General features: G+C 26.9%; 1 protein-coding gene across 1 annotated transcript; it reads right to left on the reverse strand.

The window, feature by feature from the left end:
* Window positions 1-967: 967 nt before the first annotated feature.
* LOC129972719 (anamorsin homolog) lies at window positions 968-13290 on the reverse strand. The gene is made up of 8 exons (XM_056086960.1): window positions 13139-13290; window positions 11438-11592; window positions 8219-8368; window positions 7551-7627; window positions 5498-5648; window positions 4957-5100; window positions 2994-3121; window positions 968-1490 (listed from the first exon to the last, which is right to left on the reverse strand). The coding sequence occupies exons 2-8, from the start codon at window positions 11589-11591 to the stop codon at window positions 1377-1379; spliced, it is 918 nt and encodes a 305-aa protein (XP_055942935.1). The 5' UTR covers window position 11592; window positions 13139-13290; the 3' UTR covers window positions 968-1376.
* Between the last annotated feature and the right edge of the window lie 5680 nt (window positions 13291-18970).

Here is an 18970-nt window from a genome sequence, read left to right on the forward strand (position 1 = left end):
TTAAAAATCAAAATTTATGCACAGGAAAAGAGCATTCATACAAGTTAAGAAACAAATGCAAAGGATGGGAAGAGTCTGTAAGACAAAATATTCAATTTAGTATTATTTGATGAAGTTTCGTTTATTACATCAGTATAAATTTTTAAAAAGTATGTCTAAATATATTATATATAAATATATCTTTAATCATGCAAGATTTTTTTTCAATTTGCTTTGTTAAAAAGATTAATTTGCATAAAATATAAATATTAAATACATACGGAAGCACCTGAAACAAAGAATCATACAGTTATTGCAAATAGTGAAAAACAAACATGTTAAAGACAATTAGAAACATTTTGCCATATAAATCGGTGAATCCTTCAGATAATAATAAAATCAATATTTGAACATTTCATTCCATAAAGCGTACAACACGAAGAACTTTTTCACAAAGAATCTATTCCACCAAAACACTATTTTGACAGGACAAATATTAATACAATATTTTGAACACACAAATTTAATAATATTGAAAAAAGAGCAATTAAGATCAATAGAGTTACCTCAAAATTTTGAGGGAAAAAAAAACAACAACAACCCAGTTTTCATTATTTTTTTAACATCTTGTACTTTAAGATAAACTAAAAATAAAACTACTGCAGAATTATTAGAGTTTTATATACAAAAATAATTAAGACTGTTCACAACACATGAGCTCTTTAATTCTTTCATTTGAAATATGTGCACAGAAAATATTGTGACTGAAAACATTTGAGATGTTTCAGATGGAATTTTAATATCAGATGGCTGCCTTTACTTCCTTTATAGTAATGAAATCATCTTCATTAAAATCGAGCTACATTGAACAAATAACACACACTATAATATAAACACTAATTATAATATTTCACTAGAAAAAAAAAGTTGTTCACACAAAAATAATTAATAAAACATATTAAAAATTGGGTTTTGCAAAAAAAAAAAAAAAAAAAAAAAAAAAAAGAACGAGATCCTCATTAAAAAAAAGCTACATTAGCCTTTTATTAATCAAAAATATTAACTTTCCCATAACCTAACTATTTTTTTTCAAAAGCTGGACTGGAAATTGTTTAAACTGATATGTAAAAGTATCACAAAAATCTTATTAAGCATACATTTAGTTTGCATAGCGTGATCGAAATTCTTGACAGAAATATTTACAAAAAGCAGATGCAAGTTAAAAGCTTACAAATCACATCTCTTATTTAAAAACACCAGAAACAAACACTGTAGATAAAACTAGCTTTTCTTTTAAAGTGAATGAATAAAATACACCAAAAAACAGAGATAAACTAAAAATTAAGATCCTGGTTACCACTAAGTTTGATTTTACACACTTCCAAAGAATAATCAATCTATGCATCTGCTTTCAGTTGATTGTCAGATAAAACAATTTTTTCTCCAGGCTTGAAAGCAGGCATACCCAGATAAGGGCAACTTGCACAACGAAATGCATCTCCAAGATAGCACTGAAAAATAATAAAAAACAGCATTAATTCAGCCAGTCAAGAAATGAATAACTTTCTATCTAAAAATAGCAGCATATTAAATAAATGCTTTGTTACAACTCAGTGATATTTATTCACAAGAGTGCTGTTACATATGAAAATGAATAACATCATATATAAAAATTGTATTTTCTTTATAATTAACCCTCTTTAGAGATCAATTGGTCTGTCAAGGATTAAGGGTAACTAAAAATGTCTTTCAAATATTCAATGTAGCATGATTTTAATGGCTTCCTCAATAAAATATTTTTAATGTTAAACAAATTCTTCTATTTTATGTCTATTAAAGGCTTTAAATTTTGATAGGCATATTATTTTATAAGAGTGTCCCATAAGTTTCTTTCCTATTTTTAATATGCAATAAATATACAATATTTACTGTTTAAGATAATATTAATTTTGTTATATAAGATCCCTTTTGCTCTATTATCTTCTTCCATCTCTCAGGAAGCCTCATTACGCCTTCTTTCCAAAATTGTTGTGTTTAGGACAAGAAATAATCCTTGAGGTATGCTTTAATTTCGCTGATGGATTTAAAGCACTTATCGTGATGATAATTTTTTAAGGACACAAAGAAGTAATAATCAGATGGGAGATCTGGAGAGTATAATTAAATTTATTTTAAATTGAATAACTGTAGCTAAATTGGTTGAAAAAACATTTCGATAAAGAATTGTTTAAAAGTTGGAATTTAAACATACAAAACACATTAAAAGCTAATTATATTTACAGCATATCATTTCAATTTCTCGTATACTATTATGAAATAAAAAAATAAATGCACTTTTCAAAACTTCAAAAATAAGAGAAGCAAGACAATCATCACTAAATTACTAGAAAAAGTATATCTCTAAAAAGTGCCAATGACCATATTTTTTTTTAACATTTTCAAATTCAAAATTCTTTGTATTGTTTTATAAAAAATAACAAGCTCTGTTGGAAGCTCTGTATTTTCTGCAAAAAATTACAAAATTGAAAAAACAATACATATTTCCAAATGTTTCTAATATGCACATACAAATAAAAAAAAGTTTCATATTTTCCAATATAAAAGTAATTTAAGGAATAATTGTAATTTGGAATTCACACCTAATTGCATTTTAGATTTCTAGTATATATATATTTTGTTTACTAGAAATAAAATATGTAATATTTCAAATTCACATGAGATAAGAACTTTGCTTAACTATTAGGATTTAGATTTAAGAAATAAGATATTCAAAAACTAAAGATATACCATAGATTGCTTTAATTCTAAGGTTAATTTATAACAGATGAAAATTCTAAAAGAATAAAGAAAAAATTTGTGATCCTAATGGAAAATAAGCTTGTTATTTATAAACTTCCTGACAAGAATTACAATTAGCCACACAATTCAATGCTACTTATAAAACCATTAAGAAAAAAGATAAATTATGAAACAAAACCAGGTCTAAAATACAATAAATAAGTGATTATAATTACATTTCCACACGATGAAGCAGGAGCAGATCTGTTCTTTTCAATTTTGGCAGATTCTTCTTTTTCAAGCTCTTCTGCTAATCCACATGAACAATTTTTGCAAGCTTTTCTTTGCTTTGTAGTGGCACATACTGAAAAAAAAAAAAAAAATAATAATTTTAAGAAAAAAATAAGGAATTTTACAAAAAATACTGCATTTTCAATGTGTATATCGTACAGAGCAAATTGCAAAGTTTGGTAACAGTTTTTAAGCCACAGGAAACAATAGAAATTTTGAATTTTAAGATTTGATAAAATCGTCAGACAAATAATTTAAATTAATAGACTTTTAGAATGTAACTACCACTCAAGAGGGCTTGCCAAGAAAGGAGCTCTATTGCAAAAATTTTGATAGGAGTATTTAGCTCTCAAGAAAATTCTCTAGACTTAAAAGATTCCTTCACAATATATAAAATAGTTATTTCTAATTGAGTCTTCTTTAAGATGTTAATAATTAACTCTCCATTTACTCCTCTGAGGTTGTGAAAAAAATTCTGGCTGTAAACAGGAATGTGAATATTGATCCATCTGAAAATGGTTACAAAAGAGAAAGGTTAAAACAACCAACTGCATAATCAGAATCAGAAATTCAGAGTTGTTTATACAGATCAAACAAGAAAGTTATAGATTTTTTTCTTCTTGTGCATGTATCAAGGAATTAGATAAAATTAACAATAACAACAACTGAAACTAAAGCGAAATAAAATCACAGAAGGATCAATTAAGAATTTAACAAAAAAAAAAAAAAAAAAAACTTTACAAGAGCTCAATCTTGTCATTTTAAAAAGATCATTTAAAGTACAATGAGAAATTCTATTTATAGCTTAATAATTTGAATTAATGGTACATATTCTCAGAAACAGAAATCAATTTCAAAAATTCCAAGAAGTGGAATTAAATAAATATACTTCCAGAGACTTATATACTTCTTCAGTATACTTCTAGGAATAAAGAAACAAGTAATTACATAGTTTTAGTTAAGATGCCTGAAAAATACAAATTTCCATTTCTCATATAATTGCAAAGAAGAAATGCAAGAAAATTCGAGCAATATTAAAATGCCTGAAAATGTAGGATGCACAATGATGGCTAAAGAACTGAATGATTTTTTTTTCGTATTGAAAATTATCAGAATATCACCAAGTTTAACTTTAAAATTATAACTAAGAGGAAGGCAAGATCTACTTTTAAAATGGTAATAATAACGGAGAAACACTGAAGAAATTTAAATCTTTTTAAATCCCCATGAGGAAGACCTATCTTTCAATTTCTAGTATAGTTTTCTATTCTTTTCATTTCTTTATAGTTATGCAAGTCCTGATAAGAGAGTAATACTATATAATCTTAAAATCGTATGCAGGTTTCAAATAGAATAGAACCAATTAATAAGATTTTAAAGAAAAAAAATCTGTTTATTCTTGAGATAATGCAAGGAAACTCAAAATAATCTCTATTTTTTTGTTTGATACTTTCCTATGTTAAAATACTTTGAGAAACTTGATTTACATCAGAGTTAAATTTAGCTCAAAAGTGAAATGTAACTATCATACAAAGAAAATGCTGGGTGCTAAGTGGCTAATAACAATAGAAGTTTTTCTTTATGTGTGTAGTACAGGGAGTGTACAGGGGCAGCTGTGCTACTAATAAGTAAAATAAAATAATTTTTTAAAATCTTATTTTAATAAGAAGCATTGTGTTTACAGTCTTGTAAAAATGGATATTTATTTAAAAATTTCTTCTCATAAAAAAAGAATATATGTAATACTGTTTTAAGCAGAATTATTTACTGAGTGAAATGTAGATTGCAACTGTATGACACTAATCTACTGAATATAAATTCTCATGAAAAATCAAAGGTTAGATATATTTAAAGCGGGAAAAAATAATCATAAATTAAAACACATAAAGTTATTATTTTTTTTTTAACCTTTTAAAGTACTTGGATCTGGTTTCTTCAGATCATCTTCATCCAATAAATCATCCTCATTTATCAGCTCCACATTTTCATCAAGTGTATCATCTGCAGATAACATCCAAATTTTTGCAGCATTTGAATCTGTTTTAGATGATGCTTTAAGGGTAAAAAAAAAAAAAAAAAAAATATCAGTGAATGATAGATTTCTATATAAATAAGAAATTTTGATTGACTTTTTAAATTTAAAAAGAGAAAAATATCACGTTAGCCTAAGGCAAGACTTTGATTAATTTTTTAAAAAAAAAATGAACATATTACTACAGTTTAACTCAGTTCAAACTTTATGCATTTACATTTAAATTTTTGATTTCATCTATATATTCATAGCAAATTGATAAATTCATAAAGAACACTAAAAAATAATTTTTCATTACCACACTAAGTCTCAGAAAATAGAAAAATAATAAAATAAAAAAATGATAAACTTTCTTTGAAAATTTAGAAGCAGTGGTAGTGATTTAGAAAAGTTTTACAAACCTTAAATGATACTTACGTTTACTGATATTTGCGAGAGGAACTGATGCTCCTACTTCAAAATTAGGCTTTGAAGCTCTAATTTCTATAAGTGATACATCCTTCTCATCATATGTAAAATGCTTTTCATAGTCTTCAACATTTGATTTTCTTATTGGCAAAGCTTTAGGCTACAACATAAGGAAAAAAAATATATTGGCAAAATATTCAAATAAGATGACAAACATTAAAAATTAATAATAATGACAAAATTAAACTTAAGAAAAGTTAAAAGTAAGTTTAATGACTCTAAATTATTGAAACTCTTTTGAAAGCAAATCTTATATATATATTTTGTTAATATTTCAAGTTGATTTTGATGGTAAGAAATATATATATATATATATCTTTGATTCACTTTATATTAGTTGAATAGAATATTCATTCTCCTCTCCCCCCAACTAATAAGTTTTGTAATTTATAAAAGACAATACAAAATCTCAATTCATTTCAGTTATCTACCTACATATCTTTCTATTTATGAAACAAATAAGTTTCTAGGAAATACTTCCTGATCTCAGTAAACATTCCCTTGCTTTTAGAGTTTCCATTATTTATTTTGAAAGCAAAAAATGCACCTTAAGCTATTTCTCAAGCAGCTATCTAATTTATTTATTTAAAATAATTTCTAAAAACTGAAAATGCAGAACATTTGTACATTATTGAGTTTTGTTCACTAAAGATAAAGAGCAGTAAAAATGAATTCAATTACTCATTCATGCACACTGAGGAAATTTTTATAATTTAAAAATCTGAATGATTTTTGAATTTAATATCGAAAATTAAGCATATTACCGATTGGAAAAGTATGTACAGCTTCTCTTTAAAAACCTTATAAATACATTATTAATTTATTCAAAAATCTTCTAAGTCTCTTTAGTCTGAATTCAAATAGTTTCCTTCAGTTATCAAATAAAATTAGAGATTTTCAATAAAAAAATTTCATTCTTTGGAAACAAGTATCAAAAATTGAAAGTTTTAGTACTCTTAAAAGCTACAAACCTTATATTTGAAAGTAAAATTGAACAACAATACATCAATAATTTCATTTTCTGCATTTTTAAAAATTTCTATAAACAGGTACACATTTGGAAGGTTTTAGCACTATCAACATTCTTTGATGCTTAAATTTTTTAATCCTCAAATCAAAAAGCAAAAGTTATAAAGTATTACTTGTCATCCCCTTTCCAATAAAAAAAATTTCCAATTCTTTTCTTAAGTGTACAAGTTTCTTCTAACATAAGGAAACAAAACATGTTCATTACTAATCATTATAGCCAAGGTGTAAATTAAAGATATTATTTCAACCTTTTTTAGTGATCTAAAAACAATTATTTTCAAAAACTTACAGAATTTTTTTAAATAAAAGATTATTAATACCTTCCCTTTAGAAACTTTTAAATGTCCCGTTTTGAAAAGACAAAACTATATCATCCACAAAAGAGAGCCATTAAAGATCAAAAATTTATCTATGAGCCTTCCAAATCTTATGTATAAAATTTTTTAAAATTGCAAGTGCCACAGGTATTATAATGCTACAAGAAATGCCAATACATTAAAATATACTGATTGAATAATTTAAATAGAAGAACCAATATATCAAAGAATACTATTTGGATTTTAAAACAAAGAAGAAACAAACACGAGCTAACCAGAAATGAAAGTCATGAAATTGGAATCAGAAAACTTTGAAGAAATGCAGATATTTGTATTTACTGAAGCATCAAATAAGCTTCACTCAAACCCTACTGCATAAGAAAACTTATTTTATTTGGAAAATTAAATGATCTTACTAGATTTACATTCTTAAAGATCCTTTAAATAAGGAAGTGAGATATGGAAAATTCTTACAAAATTCTAAAATTTTAGCAGCAATTAGTATTGAGATATATTTGATCTTTATTATAACCATAAGAACTATATATGAATAGCACTGATTTCACATTAACTTTTCATTTAAAAGTTTTCATATCTTTTAAAACTCATCATTAAAAAAAAATGAGAAAATAAAAAGTACAATAAAGATCTCTTACCGATCCAACATTAACAAAACCAGATAATTTCAAAGCTGATGCAAGCTTGGATGCTGTGCGAAGATTTGGCACATGATCTGTAAAAAATATGTTAATTATAGAAAATCTCCAAAAATAATAATAATGATTATCTTTATGAAAAATAATTTCCACAGTTCGACTCTGTTACATAATTTTATTATTAGAAACAAATTTTTAAAAATAGAAATTACATTGCTTTTCCTTAACCAATTTGTTTTTTCACATATTCAAAATAAATAAATAAAATAAAATAAAATAAAAATAAAGTTTCTTAAATCAAAATTACATATCTCAGGTGATATTCCTGAAAACAGGCATATCTTGCTTTTATATAAATATTAATAAACATTTTATTCACGATTTACAAATACTTAAGATTAAACTATTCTCTACATTTATAATTATTTATGCACTGTTTAGCTATTTTATCTGCCTATTAGTACATGTAGAAGGGTCATTTAATTAAATTTTATTTAATATATTATCTAATTATTATTCTGATCAAAATAGACATAAAAATATTAATTGTTTTAAAAATTAAATTATTAAAAATAGGAAATGAGAAACATAACTGAATAATTCCTTGTAATTTCTCGATTTTTAAAAATTTATTTTAATGTATTACAAACTAAATATAAAACTTTTACCTTTGTTTGCTACAGATTCTCTAATGACAACAGTTCCTCCAGGTTTCAGTACACGAGCAATTTCTGCAAAAACCTCGGCTGGATGAAATGTCAGAGTTGGTGTAAGAGTTCCACAATGAACAGTATCAAAAGATGAACTTGCGTGATCAGCTAGATAAGCATAACATGTATCAATCAAAAGAAATCATGCAATATAAAGAACATGAATATACACAACAGTTAAAATTACATCCTAAAGAGTACAAAACTTCATAAAAATATAATTAGCATTAATAATGAAACAAAAATTTCCAATGCCTTATACTGTATCTATGGCATGAAGCTAGAAAAAAAGGCGTTTTTCGACCGTTTGTTTCTTTTTGTAAAATTTACTTTTCAACCTCCAGTATTGCTAAAACATTCATTAAATAAAACATCTGATCATACATAAATGTTAACATTTACAATTCAGTGGAATTCTATTTTAAGGAAACAAAATTTAATGAAACTAAAGTTCTAAAGAATATGCAGATATTTGCAAACAGTAATTTAAGTATTTGAAAATCTATTCACACAATTATCAATAATGCAAGAAAATATTTGCATTAAGGAAAAAGATAAGTTACTCATTTAATATCAAGAATTACTTGACAAGAAAGTAAAGACACTACAAATCAGATTTGCACACAACAAAAGATTAGTTCACAATACAATTAACATAACTTAGTTCCGACAAAAATTGAAGTTCATATTGTTTTATAGCCTACATAAATTAAGGTTAGTGAACATTTCTTAATCCATGCTTGATATAAAAAGAAATAAAGCTATTATTTGTTAGACTTCATCAAATAAAAACTAAAAGAAGTTTCTTAAAATCATTGAATTGTTCTTATTTTTACCAAGATTATAAAAAAAATGGCCCTCCTTATAAAAAAAAGAGAGAGAGAGAGAGAGAGAGAGAGCATATATAATTAATATTCTTATTATCAAATTATAAAACTTTTAAAACTGTAAATATTAACTAATGAGTTCCTGGATTCATTAAATCACTTAGATGAATGATGCAATGTCAAAATAACATTTTGCAAAATCAGTGTGCTACTTAATAACTAAATACATTATTCTGCTGAATTAAATATTAATTCAGCATACTCCATCCCAAAATAAAGTTTGAAGAGGTAAAATATTAGGCTTCCTAATAAAAATGTAAAAGAAATATATTTTCTAAATATATATTATTTAACTAAAAAGAGGAAGGAAGGGCAGATATTTTTCAACAGAAATGCAAATAGCAGAATAAAAAGGAGGAAAATGTGCAGAAAAACAATAGGTTTTTTCCACACACTTGTGTATTATGATCTATGGACATGATAAGGTAATTACCTATTCTCAAAAATGAATGATAAATGGCAGACTGTATTTTTGAGGTTGGAATCTGAATTATTAATACATTTAGGTAGATAAACGAATAAAAGAATTGAACATTAATCTACCAACACCATAGAAATAGTCTTAAAGAAGCCATAAATTATATTAAGAAAATGCAAATGATAAACAATAGAATACAAAACAGATTACTAATGATAACTTATTACAATGTTGATAACAATTCTCTTTCATACATTATTTACAACTAGTAAACATTATTTTATAAAAACAACAAAATAATTATAAACTTTTCATTTTTAAAAAATCTGAACAAATGAAAAGCCAAAAATGTTTTAGATTAAAAATTCTTGTCTTGTTATTTTAAAAACTGCATAAATATAATTGATCACAGTAGATACCATAAATAAGAAAGAAAAATTATATATTTACAAACATATACAGAAATTTTATAAATGGAACTATGGAACAGAGAGACAAACCACTAAAGAAAAACAAATGGTCCAATTATGCAAGATTATTCTACAGGATTTAATATTTATAACATATGAGATACTTTAACAATTATCTATTAAGAAATGAATTAAACATTAGGAAATGAATAAGAAACAATTTAAAATAAATTGATAAAATTTATTTGAATTCGACATGCTTCATTGAATACAACAAATTTTCAACCCTATTATTCTGACAATTTTCTATTTCTTCAAATGTAATTTATAATATGATAAAACTTGTAGAGTTTTAAGAACTCCTAATTTTATTTTGAATTTTGCATTTTACCCTTCAAATTTTGATAGTAATTAATAAACATTGGCCCACAAGATAATTTCTGTGATCGCTGTAAGAGAACCACAGAGAATTCTGATATGTTTATTAACAAACATTTATTTTCACTACAAATTTATCAGTATTTAATGTAAAAAAAAAAGGATCAGTCTAAAACTTACATAAACTTTCATCAATGTATTAATTTCAATGCAAAAACAAAAACCTGATGGGAATATAGTACTTGATGTCTTTATGAAATTTAAGAACAATTTTGCAGTTTAGAAATCCTTAAATAGACTTCTCCAACCTTGGTTTTGAAAAAGAAGAAGAAAAAAAAAAAAAAAAAATTATTAGTGCAGCATTTAAGCATTATGTGGCTCTTGGCATGGTATCTTCAACTGGCTGCTTTATTTTCACATAATCAATATACTAATGATCTATTTCGATTTTTTAAATTTTGTTTCAGTAAATTTTGCAAAAATGATTTTTGTTAAAAATTTAATATGATTTATGATTGTGTGCCAACCACATTTGTAAACCATTATATTCAATCAAATATTTGATGAAGGTAAAGAAATGTAATGTAACTTGACAGAATATAAGCCATATTCTAATATTTTATAACTTGTAATTTTTATACTTTTTACAAATTTACTTATTTGATAATTGGACTAATATTTTTTTTAAACAACCTGACTGCAACCTAGTCAGAAATCCAGGACTGATAATAATAATAATTTTTTTAAAATAATCAAAACTGAAATTCCTGGCTTTTTTAAAAAACAATTTTTATTACTAATAAAAATACTGCAATTAAGTAAAGTATATGTTGAAATCCATTCAGCAGAATAAAAGGAAAAGATGTGTATTAATAGAGAACTTTAGTATAAGTAACATGCCACTGGGGAAAATTTGCTATAAAGAGCCTTTTAGCATGTGAACTTTGGCAATGAATCGCTAATATGTGATTAACATACAAGTACTCAAGAAATATACCTGTGCGACTTTAATATATGTTCAATTAGCAATGACTTGTAAAAGCAGACTTTAAAACATGCATTAAAAGTTATCTTGAATACTTACAGACAACTAAACGTTCCAAATTTTCAACAGCCACCAGGCCTTTATCTCCCGCAGCTTTTTTCAATTCATCAACAGTTTCTATCAGATGCTCTTGCTTGACATGTGGTCCCCACAATAAGAGAATCTTTTTAGGACTTTGTTCATTTGAACTCATTCTACAGATGGTAAAAATATACACAGAATATACAATTCAGATACACTAAATATCATAACTATCAATAAATGAAAGGTTAATTACTCTAAAAACAAAATGGACTAGACTCTTGTTTAAAGACTGTTATGAATAAAGGATTAAAATTTTACTGCTGACATGGAGCAAATATATAGAAAACCCCAATTATTCTTAAAAATTATCATTGATTTTACTGCAGCATTATAAATTTTAATACTTACAGCATGCAATAAGAACATATTAACTGGATAATAATAAAGAAAACGGCAATAGAGCTTCCTTTCAAGAGACCACAATAAGAAAAGTTAATTTGTAAGAAGAATTCCTGTTTGAAAAGTACATGTTAATATTTTAACAAATCATAATCTAAGACTTTGACCATTGCGATTTACTCGGTTGATATGAAATGGAGAAAAAGCTTCATATATTGACTTGCTATTGAAAAAATTTCTTTATACTTTTCAAACCATGTGATTTTTATTACTTTTCTATAGTTATGAAATTAACTTAGTTTTAAAATACAGTTTCACAAGTACATAAGATGAAATTAAGTTTATCCAATTAGTAAGTAAGCAAAGAGGATTCAAAATACACTGATAAAGAAATTAAGTATTTCTCTTAAATCATCAAGTTGCATTATTATATTTATATTACGATTATATATGTTATTAATTACATATAATTTATATTACAGATTAATTATTCATTATGTTTATTAAGGTTACTGTAAAAAGTAACTTTAAATAAATTTTTATTAGACAAGTTTTACAGAAATTTGATTATTAATGGCTTTTGATATTTTTATATTGTATTTTATTCAAAATTTAACATAATCTAAACTAAATTTATATCACATTAAAAAATTTTCTAGTGAGAACCTAGTGTCTATATACAAGACTTCTGTCATTGAGTGGGGAAAAAAAAAATATACCTATTGGTTTCTAAAATATGCCAACATAAAATGTTTACAATGATGAAAATGATCAAATAATAAGATAAAAAGATTTTTAATATTATAATAACAAGATTCACAACAAAATTTAAATATTTAATGAAGTAATAAGAGATGAAACGCAAGATGACTATAAAACTTTTTTGATGATATACAAGTTTCCTTTTATTATTATTTTAAAGTGATATTCAATGCAAAAAAAGACTATTACTGGCATTAAAACAGTATGCACAGCAGATATAGTTGAAGCAAAGATATGATAACAACAATTAAGCGAACATTTTACAATGTTTACAACTGTCCGACAAAATATGTGCAAAGAATTTTATTTTGTGAAGGGTAGAATTATCTTGAATGATCCAAAACAAAATATTTTTATCGCTTTTAGAATAGTTTAAACAAAAGAATTCAATACAATTTTTAGTCTTACATAACAAATGAACAGAATTGAAAAATGAAATTGTTATTATTCATTCTTCCAAATAGAAAAAGATATGCAAATGAAAGAAATTGCGCAAGTTAAAAAATCTAATAAATACAAATGAATCTGAAACTCATAAGAAACAGACGAACTTACTTTTATATAAATGAAATAACAAATTAAAACAGCAGCAAAGAATTCAAATAACCACAATAGCTTTACAGAAGAAAATAAATTTCGTAAATAAATTCAAAGTTCAGTACAAGCTGTAGATAGTGTGCACTGTTACACACTAAGTTTAAATTTAATTCACTTCGAATCTTTTTAGTTATTTCCTTTTGTAGTTATCCCAAATGTTACAATTATTTTAATTATGCATTAAGGTGAGACATCATAAAAATGATGTATATGTTTAATACTATAATTTTCATTAGGAAAAAAATCGAGCATGTATCTGGAGTATTAGTTATGTTCGTTGTCCTCGGATCCACGTGATGACGGTTAATCTGAAACAGCTGATCGAATTTTGGTAAATTTCATTCTGTATTTTTCTATAGTGCGTCCTACTACGTTTCATTTATGATTCAAAACCGTTTCGGAGAAAATTTCTTACTTACATGCAGTAAAAAATATATTGAAGATTAACTATTTTAATTTATGGTACATTCTTCAAGTGCCACATTTAATCATGAATGTCATTTAATTTGTTTGTATTTTTTTAGTTTCAAATATTAAATTTTCAAAGACCTATATTACTTTCATTAATACATTTTAAATTCAGTAGAAAAAAGTATTGTTATAATGTGACAATTTTCGATAGAACAATAAGATTAAGATGTGTATAAAATTCCAAACAAGTAACTATGAAACTGATTCTTCCGACATTGCGTGGTCTAATCGGAAGGTTAGCATTTCAGAATCCCTGCTGTTTTCGCCAGTTCCACTCCCGTTAGGAATTTGTGTATTTTCCAATGAAAAATTTTGATATTTATCATTCTGGTTAGTTAAATTCAAATTCAATACACGAAATATGCTATTTTTCTATCATTTGCATCTTTATATGAACTTTTTGGAAAAGAAGCCACTCAAATCTTCATAACAAGCAACAATGAAAATCAAAATGCTTCTAGAGAGACTTCCATTTTAATAAAACTGGCCCACAATAAGGCATAAAATAACATGAATTTAAATGACCAGGCATTTGTGATGTTATGAAAATCAGTACATTTATGAAATAAACAAATCGAATGTATTTTTTGGTATAGAAATAAACACCTTCGATATGGAGTATGCACCCCCCCCCCGAATCAATGCAGCACATATAGTGATGTGTGATGCTGTCAATATGCGGTTTATCAATTCCGTTGAAACGAGGGCCATATTGCTTTAACAAAGCAAGTGCAAGTGTACAATGGTTGAGAGCAGCTGTATGTCTTCCTAAGAGAGAAGAGATAATTCAGACCGTGAAATTTCAAATTTTCTCCAGACCACAGCTTCCTATACAATAGAATTTCTACATCCCCTTCCTTTCTATAATAGTTAATGATCATACTAAATATTAAAATAACATTGTATATAATCTATAACTATCTTAAATGTTTAACTATTGATTGAGAATCATATAGCGGAAATAAAAGTGGCTCTGAAATGTAGAAAAAACTGCTTACTAAAAATTTAAAAATAAGCATAAAATCAATTAAAAATAAAAAGCTAACTGAATGGTTCAAGTAGCTTCGTTCATATTTCGTTCGAAGTCTCGCGCAAACTGCTGCGTTAAGTGCCTTAAAGGTCTTTCTTTCCGTAGATAGAAAACAAAGGTTTTTGAACCGAAACTTGTAAACAACACCTCATCCAAATGCAAAGAAAGAAACTCAATTAAAAGGATTTATATTCTTGCCAATAATCGAATGTAGAATTTTGGTATAGTTGCTCAACTCGTTTTACTTTTAGTTCCCCGTTGGGTGTGAGTTCTACTTGTTTTTCTTATAAATTTGATGATTCTGCTGTGTATGTAGTTATGAGAAGATTTAAAATCAAACATGGTAAATTTATATAACTGCAGCTGATATGCAAATCTGCATTCATATATTGTTATACTACTTTCCTTAATAGGTAAGCATGTTAAGTGGTTCTCCTTGAATCCTTTAACGGATCTCCCATTTGGATCCTCTACGTCCCCATAGGAGGTTTTAGTGCCCATTGGGGGCTGGATAATTCTTATGGTGTATCTGGACTTATGGCGTATAGAATTGAAAAAAACCTCTCACAGAAATGTAGATGCCCTCTCTCGAAGATCTAACATTGAAATCTGCAAATATTGCTGAAATACCGATAAAATATTTTTACGGAAACATTAGGAGTAGATGTTTCAGCAAAAATTTAAACCAGCTGCAAATGCCTTATTTTTAAGTGAAATCGGAACAGAGCAACTGAAAGATTTAGATATTAGATCAGTTCTAAAGAAGAAGCTAAACTCTTCAGAGTGACTATTTTGACAAAAATTTACTGCGGAATAACTTCATCAAATTGCTATTATAATTCTTTACATTCTACAGATAGCATTTTTATATCTGAAATAACAATGCTATCTGTAACAACGGCTCTCGTTAATGGCTAATTGAAATTTTTCCCGAAGAAAAGGATTCAAAAATTTCGAAAGATTCATGGTAGCCAAGTCGAGACATTTTGGTTTTGGTTTGTATTATTTATTGGCGCAAGAGCCACACTTGGCCGAGACATTTTGGAGTTACTAAAATTAAATAAAGCACAAGCCATTTTATTGCTACTGATTTAGCGCTAAGGCTTAGAAATATTTAATTTGTAGAGCTTTTTTGCCAGCACAAAAAAGAAAAAAATAATTAAAGGTCATTTTAGCACTATAATGTGTGTGCGTGTACAGTTCAAAACAATAAATTTGGATATCCTTGAGTTTTTTTCTTTTTCTTTTTGCCTTGTAATTTCAGATCAATCGGTGTGTCCTAATAGAAGCGCGGTTCATGAAATGACTGGATGGACAATATCGGATAAATTTTGAGTTCGGATGCTGCTATTGCCCGTCTATATTATCTTTGGATGACTTAATAATGACTTATATTAATTTGCCCAGTAGATTAATGAAGACAGGTTACGTTCTTAAAGCAACAGACCACAAATTTAAGGACGCGATTCCGAAGTTCTAAAAGAATTAGAATGATTACCAAAAAAGTAAAAAAATATTACTTACATTCAACCGTGTCAAGTCAACAATTACAGATATTAATCTATTTTATTCTACTTCAATTAATTAAAAGAACATGATATGCTGATAACTTTATATGCTCTGAACAATTGAGATAATCCAATTAGTTAGGACAAATCAATCCAAAAGATCCACAAAAGTTTCCCGGGAAACAAAAACTTTCCGATAGCTGAGAAAGATGGGCTAGTTCCTTTCAGTACATCATCATATTTGATATAAATTATCTATTCATTGTATTAAATTATATAAAGATTTTATTATATTAATTTCTATAAAATATAAGAGCAGACGCGGCTCGGATCAAAATTCTGCTCTATTTTATCAAAGACTTGCACAAAGATTTAAAACATTACGTTAATGTATGTATCTGGCGGCTCATCCATTAGTACTGCAGCACCTCTGAATTTACTTTTAGATATACAATTTTCTTCTTTTTATCGAATTTTCATCTCTCTTTGTTTAATTTGTCAATCCCGAAAGTCTGACCAACGGCAGCAATAAAAAAACGTTAAAATAAGACGGGAAATAAATTAACAGCATAAATAAACGCATATCGAGACAGTTCATGGAAATCCCTTGTGTTCACAATCGTTTGATTTAAATAAACAAGCGACTCTTTTCATCGTCTGAATCTAGAGGAGCTGCACCTATAATCAGCAGCGGGTTGGAAGGCTGTTTTTCTTTACACTCCCAAGTTCGCTTTCGTTCTTTGGGATTTTTTTTTTTTGGTGTTTATGTCGTCGAATATAAATGAGTTGTTTTCGATTATTGATACTTTTATAGAAATACCTCTGCTTTATTGAACATTCATTTTTTTGTTAGAAATTAATCTTCGAAAAAAGTACGTGCGTAATTTTTTAAAGCGTATTTACATTAATATTTTTGTGAGCGATTATTAATCAGTACATATAAAAAAAAACATTAACGCTGCAGCTAATTTAATGCATGTCTTATGCGATATTCATTTTTGGAGCAGCATTAAATGACTTGCGAAGACTTATACATTTATCTGTAGAATTATCACATAATTTTCTGTTGAGAGAACTATAAATAATCATTATACTGATTATTGAATATGGCTAAAATGCAACAAACCTAATCTGCGGATTTGAAATTAAAAATTTTAGGCTATTTATGTGCCAAGTTCGCAGTTTGTTTTTATATAAAAAAAATTATAGCGCCTCGATAATATATATATATATATATAACCCTGAACGGCACCCAGATAATATTTAACTCACTTGCTCCTTGAAAACTTGCTCATAAATTGTGAAATAACCTAACGAGAGAGGTCTCCCACAACTTTCTCGCATTCTCTATAATAAACATGTAAAGCCATGCACGGTATTGGCGTGGTTAATAATATCCAAAAATCGAATTTGTGTTTTATATGTTTTTTTCAAAAAATTGAAACGAAAATTTGACATAAAATTGCACATGTAGTCATAAACCAAATTTGATCTATTTAAGTCATTGCGTTTTTTAAGTATCGCGTTTACATGTTTCTGAAAGTACAGACCAGCAGACAGTCAAACCTTTGTTGTATTTGGCTCAACATTTGACAGATGTCTACTACTAAAGATGTTAAATCTGTGTATTGTTTTTTTTTATAGCTATCTAGCTCTCTTCGTTTTGTAATTATCATGCTCACTTATGTTCGTATAGCCGATCAGACGGGCTTCCTCATAACAGATTTTATTCATGATTTGTTAAAAACCTATAAATTTGGCGTAAAGACCGTTTGCCATATTTCACCCGTCTAGTATTTTTGAGTTATTGATGTCACAGATAGACATTTTCCGAAAATGCTTGGATATTCGGCAAAATCTCGAGTTTGAATTTTTGAAGATTACTATAATTTCTACAACGTTTACGAGACTGTATAATAAAAAATAGCTGTTTCCTAAATTTAACCTATTAAGTTTAACTGCCGGTTGAGAAATTTTCGCTCTCTCTCTATTTTTACACTTTCAAGAGTTTCCTGAATACTAATCGGGAAACATGAATTACGAGAAACATTTACTACCGCTGCCAATACACCCGTGCCATTCGCGCTCTCTTGTTATAACTCGATGACAGAATTATAACCCGGTTTTTCATTAAAATCCATTTTGAAATAAAATTACGACTTTACAATCTTTTATTTTTATATGTAAGTTTGAATTTCTTTTAAACTTCATTTGTGAACAAAGAAACTGTGGTACTTTGGATCTGTCAGTAAAAATTGCTACGGAAATGTCATGCAAATCCTTTTAGAGGAAAAATATTCCCGATTATTTTTAAATATTAGTTTTAAAAAACCGAAATTATACTTCAACGAAATTTCAAAATCTAGGTATTTTTCAACTAAATCGTCAATATTGAAAGTAATGACCCTATTGAAGAACAAAACTCTGATGAATAATCTGACTTGAGCCGTTCAGAAATGGATTAAGTTGCAAGAGAAAATTCCATTTCTAACAACTCGTATCGTCTTTATAAATCCAAGTTAAACTCAGCTTTAAAAAAATGTACATAACAATTTTAAAAATAAATTCACAACTTCGTTTAAGAAGTATAATTAATTTATAGATAAGAAACCTGCATCTGGTTATGAAATTAAAAAAAAAATGTTACAATTTCCCGTTTATTACTAAAATAGTCGAGCATTAAACCAAAATCAAGTCTTTATTTTGCATTAAACCTATTCTAAAATTAAGCCTTGGAATTTTTGACGAATTCATTTTTCCCTACATACCACCGAACCCAAT

Source organism: Argiope bruennichi, chromosome 6 (assembly GCF_947563725.1).
Source record: "Argiope bruennichi chromosome 6, qqArgBrue1.1, whole genome shotgun sequence".
Lineage (NCBI taxonomy): Eukaryota > Metazoa > Arthropoda > Arachnida > Araneae > Araneidae > Argiope > Argiope bruennichi.